At 40.1% G+C, this 24,638-nt stretch overlaps 1 protein-coding gene across 4 annotated transcripts in view; it reads right to left on the bottom strand.

Annotated features, from left to right (window-relative positions):
• CTNNA2 (catenin alpha 2) overlaps nucleotides 1–24,638 on the bottom strand; it is a 1,425,261-nt gene that overhangs the window by 396,296 nt on the left and 1,004,327 nt on the right. For all 4 annotated transcript variants that reach the window (XM_060187717.1, XM_060187715.1, XM_007531774.3 and 1 more), the window contains one exon: nucleotides 23,774–23,854. In XM_060187717.1, the coding sequence (XP_060043700.1) occupies nucleotides 23,774–23,854 (81 nt within the window). The remainder of the gene's footprint in view (nucleotides 1–23,773; nucleotides 23,855–24,638) is intronic.

Raw genomic sequence — 24,638 nt, forward strand, 5'->3', positions numbered from 1 at the left:
CCTTTCTCATCTTGCTACCCCTAGAATTTACAGTGGACAGTAGATTTGTATGATTGTTTATAATTGTTATCCATTTTTTCCTTTCTCTTTCTTTTTCATTTGGATTTGGTGGCTATTTTTTCTTGGACTGGAGGCATTGTTTGGCTAAACTGCTTCAATCCTTGCTTCAGTTACTATTGTAATTTTTGAGTTTGGTTATTGCATTTGTCATAAAGGTATTTAGTATAGCATAGCTGGTACTCAAAACACAACAACTGAGGAACAACAGAACATAAAAATAAAAAACACATCAATAAAAAAAATGGTTAAACCTGTTGTAAATTAACTTAAAAATTGGTTTGGGGGTGGGGGCTTCTTGTGGCACATATAGAAGAATTCACAGCAGAAGCTGGGAACTGGTTTAATCAATACAAGGTTTATTAGGGTGAAACAGGTAAAAGTCAAAATAAGCAATTATCATCAAGGGTTAAGTGTCTATAAAGTCTGAATATGGTTATCAAAGTCTAGTCCCATAAGATAAACAATTATAAGCACTGGCAAAGGTTGCTCATGGCTGTAGAGGGATCTAAAAGTTTACCGGCTAGCAGAGTCACACGTGTTCAGTTCTCAGGAGAAACAGACATGGTGGATGGACGCCTGGAGCAACTCCACTGAGAGGCATATGACTAAGAAGCCTCAGCCAAAGAGAGTGAGAGTTCCAGCTGCTGTCCTTTTAAGTGTATTCTTTGCACACCATCAGTCTGGATTCACCTACAGTCCACCATGTGCCTATGGTCACCACAAAACCAAGAGCAAATAAAACTGCTACTACATGAATGAAGACAAGAGCCCAGAAGAAACTACAAATCAGCCAGAAGTAACCATAGATAAGAAAAGTATGCAAGCAATAATAAACTTAATAATCACAGATATGAAGACAACTATGGAGGAAAGGGATAGCGGAATTAGGGAAACAACAGATGATACACTCAAGGAAAATACTAGCTACCTTGAGATAATTAGAGAACTGAAAGCTAAAATAGCTGAACTGATGAAAGAAACTGAGGGAAGGGAAAGCTGACTAACAAAAACAGAAAACAGAATTAGCCAGACAGAGGATGAGCTAGAGAAAACTAAGAAAGAGGTAAAGAAGCTCAAAAAGAGATTGAGAGACACTGAAAACAACAGAAAAGACATATGGAATGATCTCAAAAGAAGGAACATTCATATAATTGGCCTGCCAGGGGAAGAAAGAGAGGAAATAGAAGTAACCATTCTAGAGGAAACTATACAATAAAACTTCCCAGACCTGAACAACACAAAGGGCATTAAGATTTAAGAGGCCCAGAGAGTCCCAAACAGAATCAACCCAGACCTGAAGACACCAAGATGCATCATAGTTACAATGAAAAAAAGTAAGGATAAAGAAAGAAAAAAAAAGAAACAAAAATTCACATATAGAGAAAAACCCATAAGACTATCAGCAGACTTCTCCACTCAAACTCTAAAATCCAGAAGAGATACCTATCGAGCCCTGAATGTAAAAGGCTTTCAACAAAGGGTAATATATCCTGCTAGATTTTCATTCAAACTAGATGGAAGGATCAAAACCTTCTCAAAGAGACAACAGTTAAAGGAGTCAACCATCACCAAGTCTGCTCTGAAAGAGGTTCTAAAAGACCTCTTATGAATAAGAACATTACTATAATACTTGCAATATATCACAGCAAATAAAGATTTGCTGAACAATGGCACTACAATATATTAAATCCATAATATCAATAAAGGTCTATCACCTGCCCAAGCTGGTTTCCGCCCAGGAAGATCTACCTGCGAACAAGCCCTGGCCCTCTCAACTTACATTGAAAATGGATTCCAGAAGAATTTAAAGACGGGTGCTGTCTTTGTTGATCTCACAGCAGCCTATGACACGGTCTGGCACCGTGGTCTCCTAGTCAAGATCTCAAGATGCCTGCCTCCATGGGTGGCCAACACTATATCGTTTCTTCTCCAAAACAGAAGATTCCGGGTGCATCTGGATGACAAGTCTAGCAGATGGAGTCCTGTCTCAAGTGGCCTCCCCCAGGGCTCTGTTCTGGCTCCTACACTATTTAATATTTACATCAATGACCTCCCAGAAACTTCTTCAAGGAAGTTCATCTACGCCGATGACATCTGCTGTGCAACTCAGGCATCCAAGTTCGACATCCTCCAGGAAACACTCACGAAAGACATGTCTCTGATATCTGATTACTGTAAAAAATGGCGACTAATCCCTAGCACTGCAAAAACGGTATCATCTGTTTTCCATCTACACCATGCCTCGGCCTCGCATGAGCTTAATGTGCAGCTTGGCGGTACGAGAATCCGGCATGAAGCCCAGCCAGTCTATCTTGGCGTTACTCTCGATCGCACTCTGTCATTTCACAAACATCTCATAAAAACTGCAGCAAAGGTGGGCGCGAGGAATAACATCATTGCAAGACTGGCCAGCTCCTCATGGGGCGCGAGCGCTTCCACACTACGATCATCATCTCTGGCATTATGCTATTCCACTGCAGAATACTGTGCCCCAGTATGGTTCTGTAGCCCCCATGTCCACTTGGTCGATTCCAAATTATATTCCTCCATGAGGATAATTTCTGGAACCATCCATTCCACCCCGGTTCCATGGCTGCCAGTTCTTAGCAACATCACCCCGCCAGATATTCGTCGGGATGCGGCATCATCTAAGTTTATTTCCCACGTCTACGCTCGACCGGACCTGCCAATATACGTGGATATCTTTGCCCACCCTGTCCAACGCTTGACATCTCGTCACCCAATCTGGTCCCCTATGCCTACACTGAACTTCTCTGTTCCAGTCTCTTGGAAACAGAGTTGGCAGTCAGCTGAGGTAAAGAACAAACACCTCATCACAGACCCCTGCAAGCGTCAACCCGGCTTTGACCTAGCACGTTATGATTGGGCCCTCCTCAATCGCTATCGAACAGGCCATGGCCGGTGCGCTGCTATGTTCCATCGCTGGGGAGCCAGAGATGACCCGAATTGCCCCTGCGGCTACAGACAGACTATGACCCATATAGTCAATGACTGCCACCTCTCCAGATTCAAAGGAGGTCTCGAAACTTTACATCAGGCTCAACCTGACGCTGTTGACTGGCTACGGAAGAAGGGCAAACGCTATAAGAAGAAGAAATAAACGTCTATGGCTTAAAATCACCCATCAAAAGGCACAGAGTGGGGGGATGGATCAGAAAACATAACCCAACCATATGCTGCTTGCAAGAATCCCATCTGACACAACAAGATAAACACAGACTTAAAGTGAAAGGATGGAAAACTATCATACAGGCTAACAGACCACAAAAAAGGCAGGAACTGCCATTCTCATCTCAGACACAATAGATTTTAAATTAAATAAAGTAATAAAAGATAGGCAAGGTCATTACATAATTATTAGAGGATCAATCAGCCAAGAAGACTTAACAATTATTAACATCTATGCACTCATTAAGGGACCATCTAAATACATCAAGCACCTACTGTAAAAACTTCAAAAACACTTCAGTAGTAATAAATATTAGTGGGAGACTTTAAAACCCCACTCTCACACTCAACAAAGCAGAGAATCAACAAAGATACAAGAGAATTAAATGAAGAGATTGACAGACTAGACCTCTTGGATATTTTCAGAGTCCTTCACCCCAAAAAACTAAAATACACATTCTTTTCAAATCCACATAACACATACTCAAGGATAGAGCACATGTTAGGCCACAAAGACAGCATCAATAAATTCAAGAACATTGCAATCATCCCAAGTATCTTCTCAGACCACATTGGAGTAAAACTGACATTTAACAACAAACAGAAAATTACTAAAAGACACAGAATTTGGAAACTAAACAACATACTTCTTAAGAACCACTGGGTCAGAGAGTCACTCAAGCAAGAAATTCAAGTGTTCCTGGAAACAAATGAAAATGAAGATACAAGCTAAAGCAGTATCGAGAGGGAAACTTATAGCTATACAATCACATATTAAACAACAAGAAAAAGCTCAAATTAATGAACTTACTGCACACCTCAAGGACTTAGAGGAAGAGGAACAAAGGAACCCTAAAGCAACCAGAAGGACAGAAATCACTAAAGTTAGAGCAGAAATAAACAACATCAAAAATAAGAGAACCATACAAAAAAAAAATCAATGAAGCCAAATGTTGGTTCTTTGAAAGATTAAACAAAATTGACAAACCCCTAGCCAGACTCACCAAAAAAAAAAAAAAAAAAAAAGAAGAAGAAGAAGACTCAAATTAATAGAATTGTAAACGATGGAGGAGATATCACAACTGACACCACAGAAATCCAGAAAATCATGCAAAACTTCTATGAAGAACTATACACCACCAAGCTAGAGAATCTGGAAGAAATGGAAGAATTCCTAGAAGCATATGCCCTTCCAAAACTGAACCAAGAAGAACTACAAAACCTAAATGCACCAATCACAGACAAAGAAATTGAAACCGTTATTAAGAATCTCCCCAACAACAAAAGTCCTGAACTAGATGGCTTTACAAAGGAATTCTAAAAAACTTTCAGGAAATAGTTAGTACCCATACTTCTTAAACTTTTCCATAAGATTGAAGAAACAGGAACATTCCCTCCCACTATAGAGCCTATATTTCCCCCATTCCTGAACCTTAGGATAGGGCCCACTTTCCTGCATGCCTCATCCAATCCATATCAAATAATATTGCATCTGCCGATCACAACCTAATCAACGCAACTATTGCCAACTCAACATGCTTCAGCTCACACTATGTCCAGAGACTTCAGGTGTGGAATGACAACCATTCAGCTTCACTACTCAGGTGAGACTTTTCCTTCCAGGTGGTTCACTTTCTAACAAAGTCCCAAAACCTAGATATAGATATAGACCAGGTTCTGTGAGAGAGAGCATATGTTCACACATATCCATTAACAAGTGCAAAATATATACCTGAAAGCAGAGGTACACTAGAGATTGCAGTGAGTACACGCCCCCCCCCAACACTTCCTCTCCACTAGCCTAACCTTTGAGTCCATGATTGCTCAACAATTTGTTTGGCTTTGTATGTTAACTCTCTTTTCAGCCACCAGGTTCCAGATGCCATCAGGATGCCAGCCAGGCTTCCCTGGACTGAAGACCCCACCAATGTGTCCTGGAGCTCCACTTCCCCAGAGACCCACCCTACTAGGGAAAGAGAGAGGCAGACTGGGAGTATGGACCGACCAGCCAATGTCCATGTTTACCGGGGAAGCTATTACAGAAGCCAAACCTTCCACCTTCTGCAACCCACAATGACCCTGGGTCCATGCTCCCAGAGGGATTGAGAATGGGAAAGCTATCAGGGGAGGGGATGGGATATGGAGATTGAGTGGTGGGAACTGTGTGGAGTTGTACCCCTCCTAACCTATGGTTTTGTTAATTTATCCTGTCTTAAATAAAAAATAAATTAAAATAAAGAAAATATAAACACAATTAAGACAAAAAAATGAATATTCTCCCCAGAGCCATATACAAATTTAATGCAATACCCATCAAAGCTCCACCAAGCTTCTTTAAGAGAATAGAACATAAACTACAATCATTTATCTGGAACCAGAAATCACCTAGAAATGCCAAAACAATCTTGAGGAAAAGAAACAGAAATGGAGGCATCATACTCCCAGATCTCAAACTATATTATAAGGCCATCATCATCAAAACAGCTTAGTACTGGAACAAAAATAGGCACACAGAACAATGGAACAGAACTGAAAGCCCAGAACTAAAACCACATTCCTATGGACACCTATTCTTTGATAAGGGGTCCCAAAGTATGAAAGGGAGAACAGAAGTTCTCATCAATAAATGGTCCTGGGAAAACTGGGTTGAAACATACAGAAGAATGAAACTGAACCACTTTATCTCACGAGAAACAAAAATCAACTCCATATGGATCAAGGACCTGGATGTTAGACCAGAAACTATCAAATACTTAGAGGAAAACATTGGTGGAAAATTTTCCCACCTAAACCTCAAGGACATATTTTATGATAAAAACCCAATTGCAAGGAAGACTAAAGCAGAAACAAATCAGTGGGACTATATCAAATTGAAAAGCTTCTGCACAGCTAAAGAAACTATCACACAAAGAGATGTCGGTCAAAGTTCATGGCGCCAGTATGCCAGGTTAGCTTTGCGGCAGGAGACAGACGATCAGGGACATATGGCTGAGCAGAGAAGCAGTATTTCTTTATTCAAGAGCAAAGGATTTAATAAACTAATCTAATCTAATCACAACCCAAATCGATCCTGCATCCTTCTCCTCCAGCGGCAGCATCAGGAACCCAGGAAATATGTAGGATAGGGGAGACGCAAGAAGCATGTAACTAGCAAGGACTAATCTCCCAGAGGTAGGGGGGATGAGACCAAACCAATGTAACAGAATGACCATGTAAATAGACCACAACGTCAAGCAATGTAACAGAAGGGATCCCAGAAGCAGAACTAGAAGCATACCAAAAAAGAGACCCCTCAATGAATGGGAGAAGATCTTCACATGCCATATATAAGACAAGAGACTAATAACTAAAATATACAAAGAGCTCAGCAAAAAAAAAGAAATGACCCCCTCCAAAAGTGGGCAGAGTATATGAACAGAACATTCACTACAGAAGAGGTCCAAAATGCTAACAAACACTTGAAAAATTCCTCCAGGTCACTGATTGTCAGAGAAATTCAAATAAAGACAACAATGAGATACCACTCCACCCCTAAGAGAATGGCATACATCAAAAAAGACAGCAACAATAAATGCAGGAGAGGCTGTGAGGACATAAGGACCTTTCTGCACTGCTGGTGGGAATGTAAATTGTTCCAACCTCTGTGGAGAGCAGTCTGGAGAACTCTCACAAGGTTAGACATGGACTTTCCATATAACCCAGTAATTCCTTTCCTGGGGATATGTCCCAAGGACTCCAGAACACCCAACCAAAAAGATATGTGTATACCTATGTTCATATCTGCAGAATTCGTAACACCTAAAACTTGGACGCAACCCAGGTGCCCAAAAACAGATGAGTGGCTGAGAAAGCTTGTATATATACACAATGGAATACTAAACAGCTACTAAGAACAATGAACCACCCCCCAAAAAAAAATAAGTACAGTGAACCCACCTTCTCTGCCCCATCTTGGGTAGAACTAGAAGGAATTATGTTAATTGAGCTAAGTCAGAAAGATAAAGATGAGTATGGGATGATCCCACTCATTAACAGAAGTTGTGAAAGAATAACAGAAAGGGAAACTCAAAGCAGGATTTGAATAAATTTGAAGTAGGGCTAAAGTTAAAACCCTGGGTTGAGGGTAAGGGTGAATGTTTGGTTTTAAGGGTGCCTGGGGGGGTGGGTTGGAGGTGGGTAGGGACATAGTCTTTTGGTGGTGGAAATGGTGTTTATGTACACTCCTATTAATTGGTAGTCATATAAATCACTATTTAATTAATATGAGAGTAAAAAATTGTTTGAATGTCAAACTTTTTAATTCAGTTTTTTACATGTTGGACTCTCTTAAAAGCTTAGACCAAGGAGAACAGAAGCAACCAGTGGCATAGCTATATACAAATAATGTCAAAGGATAAAAATTATGGTGCTATTGTGTATGATACAGCAAATCCTAACAAAGGGATATTTCAGCATTAACCCAATTGCCAAATAATGTGATTATAGCAATAACTATCTATTACTTTCTTAAACCCTAATATAGCAGGAACCTCTCACTTCCTCCATAGAGCCTATATTTCCCCCAGTCCTGGAACCTCTTGGGTTGGGCTCACTTCCCTGCATGCTTCTCCCAATTCATACCAAATGACAGTTCATCGGCAGACTCCAACCTCATCAAGAAAACAAGTACCATATCAGCATTCTTTACTCCAGACTGTGTCCAGAGACTTCAGGTGTAGAATGTAAACCCTTCTGCCTCATTACTCGGGTGAGACCTTTCCTTTCATAGGATTCTCTAATTCCACTCCAGGTGGTTCACTTCTTAACAAAGTCCCAAACCCTAGATATAGACCTGGTCCCATGAAATAGAGCATATGTTGTTATGTATCCATAAATTAGGGCAAAATATATACCTAAAAGCAAAAGTACACAATAGTCTGCAGCGAGTTAGTATAAAGTTCATAATGAAACATTACTTTCTATTACACTTCCTTCACTCACCCCAAAGCTAACCATATCAAAGCAAGGAAGGCAAAATCTAAATAAGGGCAAGAGAATGGCATACTTTAACAATGACTCTTTAGTCACTATCAGACCACCCCATCAGCTAGGCCCCTAGTCGGGGAGTTCTGAGGATCCCAAACAGACATGATGGGCCTAGACCTCGAATAAATCCCTCTCTCCATTGTTACTGGTCATCTCTATCAGGAACAATGAAACAGATCTATTTATGGACCCCCAAAGGACCTTGCCCTCAACTTGGATCAACAATCATAGAGAATGTTCCATCCTTTGAAGGGAGACTAAACAACATACTCTATGTTCCACCTGAGGAAGATTGGTCCTGAAATTGGGGCAGCTTAGAACATTCCTACTCATGACCACAAAATGTGAGCTCAGATCTACAGGGATGCAGAGGTCACATAGGCTCCTAAGCTGAATATGGGCCCCAGATCAAACCAAATTGATGGGGTTTACAGTCAACAATATTTATACACCTTTCCCATATTTGGGAGCTACTCTCTTCCCTGATCCAGCTTTCTGGTCTTTTTTCCAGCCATGACATCATATCCCCAGGCAATAACTTGGATCCACCTGCATATCAGATTTCAGGTTCAGAGAAAAAATATATAGTATAGCCACAGGCCTTTGAGAAATATAACTAAAATATGCTTACTAGCTATCTACAAAACAGAGACCCCATCAACTTTTCATCTGCACTATTCCAGCCTTTAGGTTTATGAGTAGTCAACAACTTTTTTCACTTTGTGTGTTAACTCTCTTTTCAGCCTCCAGGTTCTAGATGCTACCATGATTCCAAACAGACATTCCTGGACAGACAGCCCCACCAATATGTCCTGGAGCTCCAATTCTCCAGAACCCACTAGGGAAAGAGAGAGGCATGCTGGGAGTATAGATTGACCTGTCAATGCCCATGTTCAGAGGGGAAGCAATTACAGAAGCCAAACCTTCCACCTTCTGCATCCTACAATAACCTTGGGTCCATACTCTCAGAGGGTTAAAGAATAGAAAAGCTATCAAGGGAGGGGATGGGATATGGAGTTCTTGTGGTGGGAATTGTGTGGAGTTGTACCACTCTTATCCTATTGTTTTGTCAGTGTTTCCTTTTTTAAATAAGCTAAAAAAACAGTTTAAAAAAAAAGGAATAGGGATATTTCCAATGGAGGGAATGGGACATGTAACTCTGATGATGGGAACTGTGTGAAACTGTACCACTGTTATCTCACAATCTTATTAACCATTATTAAATCACTAATGTAATATATATATATATATATGTAATTTCCTCTGAAAATCAACTGTGAGGAAAGCAAGTGAAGTGTCAGGGTTAGGATAAACATTAAAAAAAATTGAGTGATTTTATTGGTGACTTTGCTCTTATGACTAACAAGAAACCTAATACAAATGGCCACAGTTGATCAGATGACCATGAGCATGGCTTATTTCCATTGTCTCAAGGAAACAACAGCATCTGACTGCTCAGTTCAAATTTACTAGCCAAAACATAGACTGCTGTTGAGGCACTAGCCTCTCATGTTGAATGCAAAGGCCAACAATGAAGGTCATAATGATGCTGAAGCAAGACCTTTTGCTTTGGGAAAACACCCTTGAGGTCCCTTTCACTTCTAAGATGTTATGAGTGTAGGTTTCCAAACCTGTCACTGTATCTTCGAAGGTGGTTGATGACTAAGCACAGAAGATAGTACTGCTTTTCTTGTTCCCTAGCTCCAAACCCTTTCCCTTACTTAGGGGTAACTGAGAAATTTTTATCCACATATATTAATATGAACACCCAGACTGGGTCCCACTATGCTTCTAATTTAAGCATTTAGTGACAATGTAACTGTCTTCCTCAAGTTAAAGAAAATGTGAGTTCTCTTTCTTTTATGGGATGTCAATCTTTTTCAAGGCAATGAATCTTCTTAGCATTTTTCTTTTTTCTGTGTATGACTACTTTCCATCCTCTGTTCTGACAAAAATACCTGTTCTGGGTATAGTTTCCTGAAATGTGGCACCATATGTGCATCAGTAAACATTATGTGTAGGATAAATTAAACCAAGGCTTATAATTAGGCAGTAAGGACATTACTGTAGACCTAAAAGAGTAAATCAGTAGTATTAAAATGCTTTCCATTTTCTCTGAGGCACTTCAGAGTGCCATAAAAAGTCCATGTCACTATGATAAACAGCAAGAAGAAATGCATTTGGAATAAGACAACCTAAAAGACACCACAATTCAAATATTCTTCAAATCTGCAGTCCAAGTATCATCTCATAAAATTTAAAAGTCATCCCTTTTGCTACTAGTGTAGGAGGGGGAAAAAGGAAGAAGAAAGAAAGCCACCTGGCAATAAGACTTTGAAGGGGGACTTTCTCATTCAGCAAGTCAGTAGAAGTTAATAGGTAGAAGCTCTGGAATACATCCAAGACTGAGGAAAGAGCCCCTGGTCATAAACAAAATAACAACACTTTCATATTCCCAAAGGGGTAAGTGTTAGGGGAAGGTGACCAGAGGTCTCTGAACTCCAATTACACCAAACCAGGACCCAGAGAGAGAAGAAGAAAAATGAAAAAAATAGAAGGACTTCAGAAGTAGTCGGTGTGATTTAGAAAGTAAGAGTAGACAGGACCATAAAAAATGGAAGAAAATATGTAAATAAAGACAGATAGTTATAAAATAATAGTCAACCCATATCTGTGACCAATGGACGGAATGGAGACACAGAATACCAATGGTGGGAATGGTGTCATCTTATAATTAAATCACTAATAAAAAGTCAAAAAAAGAGAAAGAAAAGAAGAAGAAGTAGAAGAAAAACCTGCTATGCAGGAGCTAGGAAGTGCCACACCCAATTAGTACATATGATAGCAAGTGTATGGACCAAGATTCAAGCCCTCAGCCTCCTAAAGGGGAGAAACCTCAGTGCTGCAGGTGTGTCTCTCTCTCTTCTTTCCCCACCTCAATTTCTCTCTGTCCTATCAAATAAGAAGAAATAATAAAAATATTTAAAAATCAACAATGTAAATAAAGACTGGGTGGGTATTACTGATATATATTTGCTTTAAATTCAAATCACTATGCCTTAGGACTTCAATATGCTTTCATGCTTCTTTGTTGCTCTGTCTTTATTTATAATGTGGATATTTTGCTCATCACAGACATTTGCACTAATTTTATTTTTTAATTATTATATTAAATGATATTCATCTTGATTGCAGAGGGGATTTTTTTGGTGCCCCTTAAAACCTTCTGCACAACAGGAAGATCTCATTTCCTTCACCATCTTAACACTGGCCCAGAAAACACAGAAGTTGTCATATTCTTTACCATGGAACATGAACAATCAGACTACCTAATCCTTTTCTTTTCTTTTCTTTTCTTTTTCTTTTCTTTTCTCTTCCTTTTTTCTTTTCTCTCTTTTCTTTTCTTTTTTTTTAATTACCACAGCCCTGCTCAGTTCTGGCTTATACAGTGTGGAGGGGTTGAACCTGGGACTTTGGAACGTCAGGAATGACAGTCTCTGCATCACCCCTAACCCAGACTAACCATATCTAATCCAAGATCTGATTCCAAGGAAAGAAATTTCAAGTGTGGATTCTCACTCCCTCAAATACCTCACAAATATGGCATTTCTGAAATAGCAAGGTCTAGTTAAAGTTGAATGTGTTTCATTGGAGGTGGAACCCTTCCATGAACATCCTAAGGAGTCAGGATAATGTGTGACAGCTCCCACTAGTGGGGAAGTAAAAGGTAACAAAATTCAAATGCTCTAGAATATTGTAAATTTTCTGAAAATCATATATTAAAGTGTTCATAGCACCACCACATGTATATGAAATCAGGACTTCCCAGGAAATAACCATGAATCTGCTCCACACTCTCCTAGCACTAGCAGTAGAAAATGTGCCTGGCCACTCCATCAGCTGGGGCCCTATTCGAGGAGACCTGAGATTCTCAAACAGACATGATGGGCCTAGACCTCAAATAAATCCCTCTTTCCATTGGTACCAGTCATAAATATCAGGAACAACAAAACAGACACCTTTGTGGGCCCCCTGATGCAGCTTTCTGGTCCTTTTCCCACCTATGATACCATCTCCCCAGACAATAACTTGTATCCACCTGCATATCAGATTTCAGGCTCAGGGGGAAAAAATAGTATAGCCACAGGCCCTTTGGAATTTAACTAAAATATGCCTACAAGCTTTCTACAAAATGGAGGACCACCCCCCCAACTCTTCATCTGCACTATTCCAGCCTTTAGGTCCATGATTGTTCAACAATATGTTTGGTTTTGTATGTTAACTCTCTTTGCAGCCACCAGGTTCCAGATGCCAGCATGATGCCAACCAGACTCCCCTGGACAGACTAACTCACCAATGTGTCCTGGAGCTCTGCTTTCCCAGATCCCCACTCTACTAGGGAAAGAGAGAGGCATGCTGGGAGTATGGATCAACAAGTCAATGCCCATGTTCAGTGGGGAAGCAATTACAGAAGCCAGACTTTCCACCTTCTACATCCCACAATAACCTTGGGTCCATACTACCAGAGGGTTAAAGAACTGGAAAGTTATCAGGGGAGGGGATGGGATACGGAGATCTGGTGGTGGGAACTGTGTGGAGTTGTATCCCTCTTTTCCTATGGTTTTGTCAATGTTTCCTTTCTATAAAAAAATTTAAAAATAAAGATAGAAAAAAGAAAAAAGAAATAGGAGAAGAATAGAAGAGAGAAGAGAAGGGGAGGGGAGGATGCAGAGAGGATATCCCAAGCTGAAGCAATGGCAAGTGCAGGAGTGTGAAGATGTGGGCTCTCTAGACTTCCAGAGCTATGATGAGATGAAGATCAGGAAGTTAGTGTCAAAAAGACTGGTCATGAGTCTGTGAGCTCCATTTTTGAGAAGTACCAATGGGAATAAAGAAAAGAATTAACTTGAGATATATTTAGGTGGGAAAATCAAATGGACTGTATGGTTCATAGAGATTTAAAAAATGATGTGGGGGGGTCGGGCGGTGGCACAGTGGGTTAAGCGCATGTGGCGCAAAGCGCAGGGACCGGCGTAAGGATCCCAGTTCGAGCCCCCGGCTCCCCACCTGCAGGGGAGTCGCTTCACAGGCGGTGAAGCAGGTCTACAGGTGTCTATCTTTCTCTCCCCTTCTCTGTCTTCCCCTCCTCTCTCCATTTCTCTCTGTCCTATCCAACAACGAATTGTGTCAACAAGGGCAATAATAATAACCACAACGAAGCTACAACAAGGGCAACAAAAGGGGGGGGGGGGGATGGCCTCCAGGAGCGGTGGATTCATGGTGCAGGCACCGAGCCCAGCAATAACCCTGGAGGAGGAAAAAAAAAAAATGATAGTGGGAGGAGGTGCATGGAGCCCTGATCCTCTGGAATTGTTGACCACAGTAGCAATGGGTTGAGAAAGATGTGGCATTAAAGTGAACTGGCATTTGTATTTGGTCAAATACAGAGATAGCTCAAGGGCATATCAAAGAAAGAAATGAGTATCATAGTGGATGCCACCTTCTTCATAGTTTTCTACTCTAGTAAAGCACAGTACCAGATTCCCTCTGCTATCATGGTGCCATCCACAGGGCCAGGAAGGTTCAGCGTGGTGAGAGGCTCAGTACACAATACGAGCTTCATCAGGACATGCAGAGCCTGCAGGAATATGACTCACTCTCTAAATTTCAGATTCATCCAGTCTCCTCGGGAAATGGGGAGATAAAGAAATTATCAGCAGTCTGGGTGGAAATTTCCCCTGAGAAAGCAGATGCCAGAAGCCCTTTCAGGTAATAAAAGGTGACCTCTGCAGGGAGAGGTCAAAACAAAGAGATGTATTTGGCCACAAGCTGGCTGTAGGGATCCACTGAGTACATTCCTTCAGAATCAAGGTGATTAAATTTTGTCATTTAGCAATGGGAGCATCTCATTTCAAACTATAGCCATGAAATTCTTGCACAACACATTGTATAATGATCTCCATTTCAGTGACAGTTTGAGATGAGTAGTGCCAGTTTAAACATGGCCCTCAACAATGTATACAGGGGAACTTCAGAATATACCTAAAATAGACTTCTAAGCTGCTTCTCACACAAAGAAACTTAGTTTCATCTGCCCTATTCTTACCTTTAGGTTTCTGTTTATTAAACAATTTGTCAGGTGGAGGTAGATGGCATAATGGTTATGCAAAGAGACTCTCATGCCTAAGGTACCAAAGTCCCAGGTTTAATCCCAGTTCAGAAGTCAGAGGTGAGCAGGGGTCTGTTTTTTTTTTTTTTTTAAAAAAAAAAAAAAAAAGAGAAAAGAAAAGAAAGAAAATGCCCTGCTTTATATCTTACTGCCTTTCAACAACCAAGTTGTAGATTCTACTATGATTCCATCCTGACTTCCCTGGGCAGATGACCTCATCAATGTGTCCAGGATCCTCGCCTATTCAGAGTCCTACCCCCACTAGGGAAAGATAGAAACAGGCTGGGGTATGGCTCCACCTACCAACAGCCATTTCCAGTAGAGAAGCAATTACAGAAGCCAGACCTTCCATTTTCTGCACTCCGAAAAGAATATTTTTCAACAGAGCACTGCTCACCTCTGGGTTATGGTGGTTCCAGAGATTGAACCTGGAACCTCAGAGTCTCAGGCATTAAAGTCATTTTCCATAATCACTGTGCTATTCCCCTTGCTTAAATGTGTGACTACTCAGCCATATATTAGCTTATAGAGATAAATTAAGCTATTTCAGACCTGAGCAATGTCTTCATAAGGGAAGGGCCAGCCTATAGTTATATTTCAAGAACCCTTTCCAACCAATGACATCATATCTCCTGGTGTTGGCCTAGTGACTGTTTTCTGGGGATTAATAAGCAAGTGATGGTGTGACATTCAGGACAGTGTATCAAGGCTTTCTTAAGCAGTTGACAGTATTTACATACTTCCCTTATGTTAGGAGCTACTCTCTGCACTAATCCAGCTTTCTAGCCCTATTCTCACCTCTGACACCATCTTCCCAGACAATACTCTTAGTCCACCTGCATGTTAGTTATCAGGCTCAAGTAAAAAACACTATAAGTCATGGGCCCTTTGAAACATACCTAAAATAGACTTCCTCACTTCTTCCTACACCAAAACCCCTAGTTTTATCTGCTATATTCCTACCTTTGTTTTGTTGTTTATTAAACAATTTGTCCTGCTTTATATATTAACAACTTTCAGCCACCAAGTTGCAGTCACTACCATCCTGACTACCCTGGGTAAAAGGCCTTATCAATGTGTCCTGGAACCTCACCTCTCCAAAGCCCTATCCCACTAGGTAAAGAAAGAAACAGTCTGGGGATATGGATCCATCTGTCAATGCCCATATGCAGTGGAGAAGCAATGACAGAAGCCAGACTTTCCACCTTCTGCATCCCATAAAGCATTTTGGTCCATACTCCCAGAGGGATAAAGAATAGGGAATCTTCCAATTGAGAGGATGGGACATATAACTCTGGTGATGGGAACTGTGCAGAATTGTATCCCTGTTATCACATAATTTTGTTAATCATTATTAAATCAATCACTAATATTTTTAAAAGACTTTCCTAAGATAGAGGTGGCTTGATTAATTCTACGTACTGCAAAAAAAAAGTGGCAGAACACCTTTTTTTTTTATTCTATGTACTGAAAAAAAAGTGGCAGAATTAATTTAATTCTGGCATATGAATCATCAAGGACATAAGTTGGAGTCTTGGGTGTATAGTCCTATGATCTCTGAGGTCTCTCTCTAGCTGGGCTCAAGTATATCATCCATGTTCAGTGGGTATGTCCAGAGGTTGGTCTTCAGTGTACTCTAGTTACCTTCTCTCTTACCCATTTTGTCCTCCTTCTCCTGCTCTTTCACATGCTGCTCTTTGGTGTTGCTGATGTAGCTTCGATTTTGTTTTCTGTGTTGATTATGTACTCCATGCACTTCAAATCTCAGTTGCTGTATAATCATTTTCTGCTCTGTATACTTGACACCATGACCCAGGGACCAAAGTCTAGGCATTAATTATGGCTATCAGCATCATGATAACAAACCATAACATCAGGGGCTGGGTGATGGCTTGTCTGGTTAAGCACACATATTACAATGCATAAGGACCTAGGTTTGAGCCCCTGGTCCCCACCTCCAGGGAGAAAGCTTTGTAAGTGGTGAAGCAGTCCTTCTCTCTCCCTATCCCCCCCTACCCTCTTGATGTCTAGCTGTCTTTAATAATAAATAAATATTTATTAAATGGATCTTCAAAAAATAAACAGACCGTAACATCTGGAGTAATCAACATTCTTATTCTATAATTTTTAATGTACTCATATACATAGCTTAGTGTTCTTATAAGGAAATGATTCTAGTCTGGCAATAACTGATTTTAAAATGTTTTGTTACAATGAAACTAAAATAATATATGAAAAAAATGCCACAAGTCATTGAAGGTAAGAGAAATAGAAATAAAGAAAACAATGAGAGACCACTTCACTTCACTTCAGAAAAAGTAGCAGCAACAAATGCTGGAGAGGTTGTGGGGTTAAAGGAACCCTCCTGCACTGCTGGTGAGAATGTAAATTGCTCCAATTCCTGTGGAAAGTAGTCTGGAGAACTCTTAGAAGACTGGAAGTGGACCTATCCTATGACCCTGCAATTCCTCTCCTGGGTATATATCATAAGGAACCAAACACAACAATCCAAAAAGATTTGTGTATACCTATATTCCTAGCAGCACAATTTATAATAGGCAAAACCTGGAAGCAACCCAGGTGTCCAACAACAGATAAGTGGCTGAGCAAGTTGTGGTACATATATACAATGGAATACTACTCAGCTATTTAAAATAGTGATTTTTACCTTTGTCACCCCATCTTGGATGAAGCTTAAAGATATCATGTTAAGTGAGATAAATCTCATTCATGGGCAGAAGTTGAAAATCAAGATCAGAAGGGGAAAAATTAAACGGAACTTGGGCTGGAGTTGGCATATGACACCAAAGTAAGACTCTAAGGTGGGGTAGTGGGGAGGGTTCAGGTCCTGGAACATGGTGGCTATGGAGAACATAGTAGGGGTTGTATTATTATATGGAAAACTGGGAAATGTTATGCATGTACAAACTATTGTAATTTACTGCCGACTGTAAACCCAATAAAGAAATAGCTCCCAATAAAGAAATAAAAAAACATACAATAGCTAGAAGAACCAGAATCTCTGTAAGATAAGACTGAGACAAATTGAGAGAAAGAGAGAGGGAGAGAGAGAGAGGAAGGGAGGGAGAGGAAGAAAGAGAGAGAGAGAGGATAAGAATATGTCTAATAGGAGTCCGGCAGTAGCACAGTGGGTTAAGCGCATGTGGTGCAAAGCTTGAGAACGGACATAAAGATCCCCCGGGCCCCCACCTGCCGGGAAGTTGCTTCACAGGTGGTGAAGCAGGTTTGCAGGTATCTTTCTCTCACCCTCTTTGTCTTCCCTATTTCTCTCTGTCCTATCTAGCAATGACGACTTCAATAACACCAACAATAGCTACAACAACAATAAAAAAGGGCAACAAAAGAGAAAACAAATAAATATAAAAAATTTAAAAAGAAATAATATGCCTAGCATAGTTCACAGATGACACTTGGATGAGACAGGAGGAAGCAGCTAATAGGCACTGACTGGTCTATTTGGAGGGACAGATAAACTGTGTGCCAAGAGCCACCCAGGTGGAGAGGCAGCCAAAGGCTTCTGTTTTTACAGTGGTCTAGTTCCATAATCACAGCAGTGACAGTAGCTCAAACACGGGGCATACTGTGCCCACAGATCTAAAATTAAAGCATAATGCTTAAAGCTGGCAGTTTTATTTCCCTAAATCCATTTTTAATTTTGAATACAACATTCATAAGAGGATTCTGCTTTGCCACTGCCCACTTAATTGGCAAGACGATCCAAGCCAGTCAGTTTCAAAAAACACCTTTGGGTTTATGTGATTTTTTTTCACTATTCCTGACCCCCTAGTTCCCTGTCATATATTGTCTGAAGAAAGGGACTATACTTGAAAATTCCACTTAAATAGAAACCCTTTTTATTCAATTACTCTTGATTTTTTTAAGTGTCTACAAATTTAAATACACTTTCTTTCATTAAGAAAATCCATGATAATGATCACAATTGACTTTTTTTTATCTTGATGACTAGAACTTTGTGGGTACCAAGCTTATCCTCCTGTAAGATCCCTGCTCTCTTTCAGGCTATGAGGAAGAGGCAAAAGGCTCAAAGATCAGGAGTTTAAGAAAGTTACCAGGCACTTTCCTTTTTAACTTAAGCAGTCTACTATCTAAGTGAGTTACTCTACCAGTATTTAACTAAAATCTTTGATTTCAACTTTTTTTCCTACGTGTTGTGAATATTGTTTAAATGAATACACAGGTATGGATGAGTGAATATAGAAATTTGAGTGTCTTCATTTAGAATCTGTTCTAACAATACTCTGTGATTTAAATAACTGGAAGTATATCAGTAACAAGTAATGATTCATATAAACCATTAACATTCCCTACGGCCACACTCCATAGTTGTTATGAGAGATTCAGGGTTTACAGTTGATGATCTTTATATACTTTTCCCATATTTGGGAGCTACTCTCTGCCCTGATCCAGCTTTCTAGTCCTGTTTCCAACTCTGACACCATCACCTTAGACAATACCTTTTGCCCAGCTGCACATTAGCTGTCAAGCTCAGGCAAAAAAAAAAAAAAAAAAAAAAAACAGTAAAGTCACGAGCCCCTTGGAATATACCTAAAATATACTTTCTAGCTTCTTTCAACATAAGGACCCCAAATCTCAACTTGCTATATTCTTACATATAGGTTCCTGATTATTTAAAAAAAAAAAATGTCCTGCTTAATATCTTACTGCTTTTCAGGCACCAAGTTGCAGATGCCACCACTGATGCCAGCGTGAATTCACTGGGCAGATGACCTCCACAATGTATTCTGGAACCCCACCTCCCCAGAGCCCTGCCCCACTAGGGAAAAAATTAGAAACAGGCTGGGAGTATGGATCAACCTGCTAATACCCATGCCCAGTAAAGAAGCAATTACAGAAGCCAGAACTTCCACATTCTGCAGCCCATAATGACCCTGGATCCATACTCCCAGAGGGATCAAGAATAGGAAAGCTATCAGGGGAGGGAATGGGGTATGAAACTCTAGTGGTGGGAATTGTACCCCTCTTATCCTACAGTCTTGTTCACCATTATTAAATCAATAAAAACATTTTTTTAAAAACTTGCTGTTTCAATTAACTAATCACCCAAATCTAAATTCAAGAGCTCCGTGAACAAAATAAGTCAGCATTCTTGCATGCTCCATCTGCTAGTTAACTCTTGTTTCAGTCACAGTTTGTACCACTACAGGTGTACATGAAGAGATAGAAGAGATGAGAAGAAAGATAAAAATATCCCAACATATGGATTGGGATGGAGCTAACAGATGGGGACCATCTTAGTTCTAGAAAGGCAGATTAGGGAGGATAAAGATGTTTGAACCAAATTCAGGGATGTGGCATAAAATTATACCATAACTGTTGAATGTTAATATCATAAAACAATTTTCATTATACTCTGATTCCTCTTAATTTGGAGAAAAAGACAGTAAAAAAGTATCATCTATATACAGTGATTTATGGGTGATTCAAGGGTGACATACCCTTCATTGCCATCCCAAAACAATCTCCAAGGAGTTTATCACCAAAGTATTCAAAGTGATACCATAAATTCTACCTTTACATTAGACCACTGTTTCCAGTTAACAAGAGTCAACATGTTTCTGAGACCTGCAATAACAAAGTAAACATTCCTTTTGCCAATTATTTGTAATAAGAAAACAAACAAACAAAATTATAATAGGACCAGGAATGCAAAGAAGTGAATATGGTAGCCTCTGAATATAAAAATAATGTTCCCTGCCAATACTGAGATGAAGGGGAAAGGACCTGGCTTGGGGAATTGGCCTATTTGTTAAGCTTGCCTTAGAAAATAATATTTCCCACTGCTTTTAAAATATGACATTATCAGGGTTGGGACAGAGGTTGAGGGTGCCTTATTTGGTAGAATATACACTTCAACATAGTCAAGGACCCAAGTGCAAGATCCCACCAACCACATGGGAACACCATGTGGAAATAAAGCTTTTGGGACAGTAGAATGCTGCTGTTGTATCTCTCCTTTGTGTGTCCTCTGTCTCTTCCTGTATCTCTCATCCTACATGTAAAAAAGAAAGAAACAAACAAACAAACAAAGAAAGGAAAGAAGAGAGAAAGAAAGGAAGGAAGGAAGGAAGGAAGGAAAGAAGAAAGAAATAAAGAAATAAAGAAATGAAAGAAAGAAAAGAAAGAAAGAAAGAAAGAAAGAAAGAAAGAAAGAAAGAAAGAAAGAAAGAAAGAAAGAAAGAAAGAGTCTACCAGGAGTGATGGGATTGTACAGGCATGAAGCTCCAGTGAAAAAAAAAAATCTCAGGTCTAGCGACTTTTGGCTTCAGAAATGAATGAGAAGTTCCTCAAACTCATTTAATATAGAACTCTAAGGCAGCTTACAAAATTAACATGGCATCCTACTTTTTATAGGTAAAAAATGAGTAGTCTAGGAGAAAGTTTACCATACAGTTCACTGGGTTCAAGCCTCTGGTACCACATATGAGAGCTGTACCACATCAGAGGAGCTCCTTGGGAACAGTGCTGTTGTCTCACATCATTCTTGTTTCTTCCTTTCTTTCTAGTCTGCTTTATGTTGTAGTTATTATTGTTGTTGTTGTTATTAATGCCATCGTTGCTGGATAGGACAGAGAGAAATGGAGAGAGATAGGGAAGACATAGAGGGGGAGAGAAAGATAGACACTTGAAGACCCGCTTCACCGCCTGTGAAACGACTCCCCTGCAGGTGGGGAGCCTGGCACTCGAACTGGGATTATTACGCCGTCCTTGCACAAAGTGCGTTTAGCCGGCTGAGCTAACCACCCGACCCGACCTGACCCCCTCATTCTTGTTTCTTTACCCTTATTTTCTCCTTGTTTCCTCTCTCCAAGCATTAAAACAAATGAGAAAACTGGTATGGTGTGGCCACTCAGAAATATTATTTATGTGCTAGTCCCAGAGTTCATTTTTCAATACCTTGCTTAAAAAAATGAAAATGAAAATAGGAGGAGGAAAAAGAGGAGAAAAAGGAAGAGGAGGAGGAGGGCGGGGAGAGGGAAGAAGTGGAAGAGGAGAAGGAGGAGGAGAGGGAAGAGGAGGAGGAGTCAGTGCTGAACATAATACTCAGGATCCAGGAGAGGGAAGAGGAGGAGGAGTCATTGCTGAACATAATACTCAGGATCCAGATAGCTGGTTTAGTTTGAAATTAACTCTACCTCTGATTCCTAGTATCTGCATCAGTTTCTTCCAGAGAATGACTTTGTATGGAGATATGGCCTAAAAGGACAAGGTGGGGTAAATCGGGCCATGTTTGAGAGGACAATGTCTTAGCCTTACTTATGTTTTATTATTATTATTACTTATTTAATAATGTTTCCTTCTTTCTTTCTTTTTATTGAGGGGCTTAATGCTTTATAGTGGATTTGCTGACATATGCATAAAAATTCATTATGTACCAGGCCCCCAGAGTTTTCTCTCTCTCCTCCCTCCCCCAAGTTCTTTGCTTTGGTAATACACCATGACTAGTCCATGTTCCACTTTGTGCTCTCTCTCAAAGAAACTTATTCTTCCCTATTTCAAAGTAAAACAAAAACAAAATGTTTTCCCCAAAAAGTTATTGTTAGTCTAACTTTGTATTCTAAGAGTCTCCATAACTGATTGTGATGTCTTTTGTGGAGGCCTTAGCTTAAGGGTGTTTACACCTTCTGACAACAATTTACAGAGAGTGCCAGATGTCCCTAGGCAGTCATCAAATGATGACTCTCCTAGCTCAAAAAATTTCTAGCACATTCTTCAGTTACTATTGTCCAGGCATCCTGTTGATTTTGCCTGGACTTGGAATGCTGCTTGAAGTAACATGCTTACTAGGAAGTAACAATGGTAGTCTAAATGTCTGACTGCAGGTTGTTCTAGGGCAGTGCTTGCTTCAAGCTAACAATGGACACTAAGTGAATGAGATGGCTACATGCACAAGCTACCAGTAGGAAACAGAATATCTCATAGGCAGAAATCAAGCAGCAACTATGCACAGGAACCCAAGCAAGGACCAGAGTTTGAGCTCCCCACTCCCCAGCTGCAGTGGGGATGCTTCATGAGTGGTGAAGCAGGTCTGCAGGTATCTCTCTCTCTCTCTCTCTCTCTCCCTGTCTCCCCATCCCTTCTCAATTTCTCTCTGCCCTGTTGAATAATATGGAAGGGGAGAAAAAAAGGAAGAAAAAGATGAAGTCACTGGGAGTGGCAGATTCGAGCCCCAGCTATAATCCTAGAAACAAAACAACAATAAAAAAAAATCAAGTAGCAATTTTACTCTAATTTACTAGATATTGTCCTATCATCTAGAAAAAGAACACTACCAAAGCAAACAGAGCTCTCCATGGAAACACAAAACGAGGGTTACAAGTACTTACCATTATCACAAAGCAGTTACCAGCTAAAAAGGAACTGTGACCGGATATTTCTCCATCCCAAATATGAACCAATCAGACTCGTAAGCCATTTAGAATCACCCAGTGCCTTTCCTTGGTTTGGTTCCCTGCTTCCCAAGCAAACATCTGCTGAACAAACTCCCCCCTAGATTTATATCCCGGAGGAACAAATGCCCTGCAATGGAGGCTTTAATTATTCCAACGGGCTAAGAGCTGTCTTTCTCATCATCAGGTACAAGAATTCTTGTTTATTCATTGACTGCTTTGTTAATTTGATAAATAAGAAGCAGTAGAAATCAGAGAGTCTCCCTGTCAACCTGGATCTGAAAACGGAAAGCCAGGTGTAGCCGGTAATGAATTCATCAAATCTCTACCTTGAAAGAGCAGGCCCAGGCCCTGAGCTGGCTACCCCTCAGGTTATTTTCATCAAGGCATCCCTGAGAGCCATCACATCTGTCTGTTGCTATGCTTCACATTGGTTTGGTCTTGCTTTCTCCGCCAGGAGAATTGGTTTGGCCCTTGCTAGTTTCGTGCCTCTCTTTCTCCCCGCCCCCTATGCTACGTAGTTCAGGAGTTCTTGGTGTGGCCACCAGAAGAGAAGGATGCAGGATAGATCTGTGTGGTGATTAGTTTGGGTTAGTTTATGAATCGTTCGTGAATAAAGAAATACAGCTTCCCGGCCCAGCCGTGTGTCCGCAAATCTCTGTTTACTGCCGCGAAGCTAGCCTGGCCTGCTGGAGCCCCGAACTCTAACAACAACCGTCTGCTCAGCAGACTCGGCCTTACTGATAAAACCTTTCTATGTATATACCAATGTCACAAAGAACAGCAGCATGCCCTCAGCTCTAAGAAGGCTCCCAGAGAAGAGACCTTCTTTTTAATTATGCACCTAAAATTTTAAGTTGGAAAACATAAAAGTCAATACCTGTCTTCTTAGATCTCTTGTTTTCTTGGTCATCTTATCAATCGCAATGTTTAGAGGATCTCCTTTTTCTTTCCTTCCAGTCTATTAAGAAAAGAGAAATATGCTCTAGTTTAGAAAAATTCAAGGTTAGACACATTATATGCTATTAACACACACACACACACACAATTCAGAATCATACTTGAGTTAGCCAAGCAATTATAAAAAATATTTTCAATACACAGCTAGTATGATTTCGTCCCCACTGTTGGTTTTCTCCACAATACAAATTAAAATTGGTGAAAATGAATTTATTTCCAGGATGACTACACATATGTGCATATGCAAATCTATTTTCTTCCATTCTCAATATACTTAGTTATCATGTAAAGACAAAGATGTTTTATTTGTGCCTTCAGATACAATTGTTTTTATCCTATCCTACTATGTAAAACAGTTCTTCAGAATATAAAATGATGAAGATGATAAAAACTAAATTAGAAAGAAAAACAGAGTAAACCACCAGAATTTAGAATTTCACACCACTTATGTCATAGCCCCATATTGCAACTTGTGTATCAAAATTAAGAGATGTTTTACTAAAAAATGTAGTTTTTCTAATCCCTCTTCTGTCACACAGTAGAATCTTTAATGTTATAATAAGTAACTCCTAGCTTGAGATCATGCAACTAGTTAGGACTACAACATACAGAAGTAATGAGTGATGTGAACTGTCAAAATGATTTATTCACTGGAGAGTTTCGCTAAATATTTCCTTTTTTTCTCCCTACTTTTTTGGTGGGCACAGTAAAATAAGTATGACCATATAGGAAAGCTTCTATTGTTAAAAATAATAATGATGATAATAGTGTGCTGTTTCACCATC

Source organism: Erinaceus europaeus, chromosome 3 (assembly GCF_950295315.1).
Source record: "Erinaceus europaeus chromosome 3, mEriEur2.1, whole genome shotgun sequence".
Classification (NCBI taxonomy): domain Eukaryota; kingdom Metazoa; phylum Chordata; class Mammalia; order Eulipotyphla; family Erinaceidae; genus Erinaceus; species Erinaceus europaeus.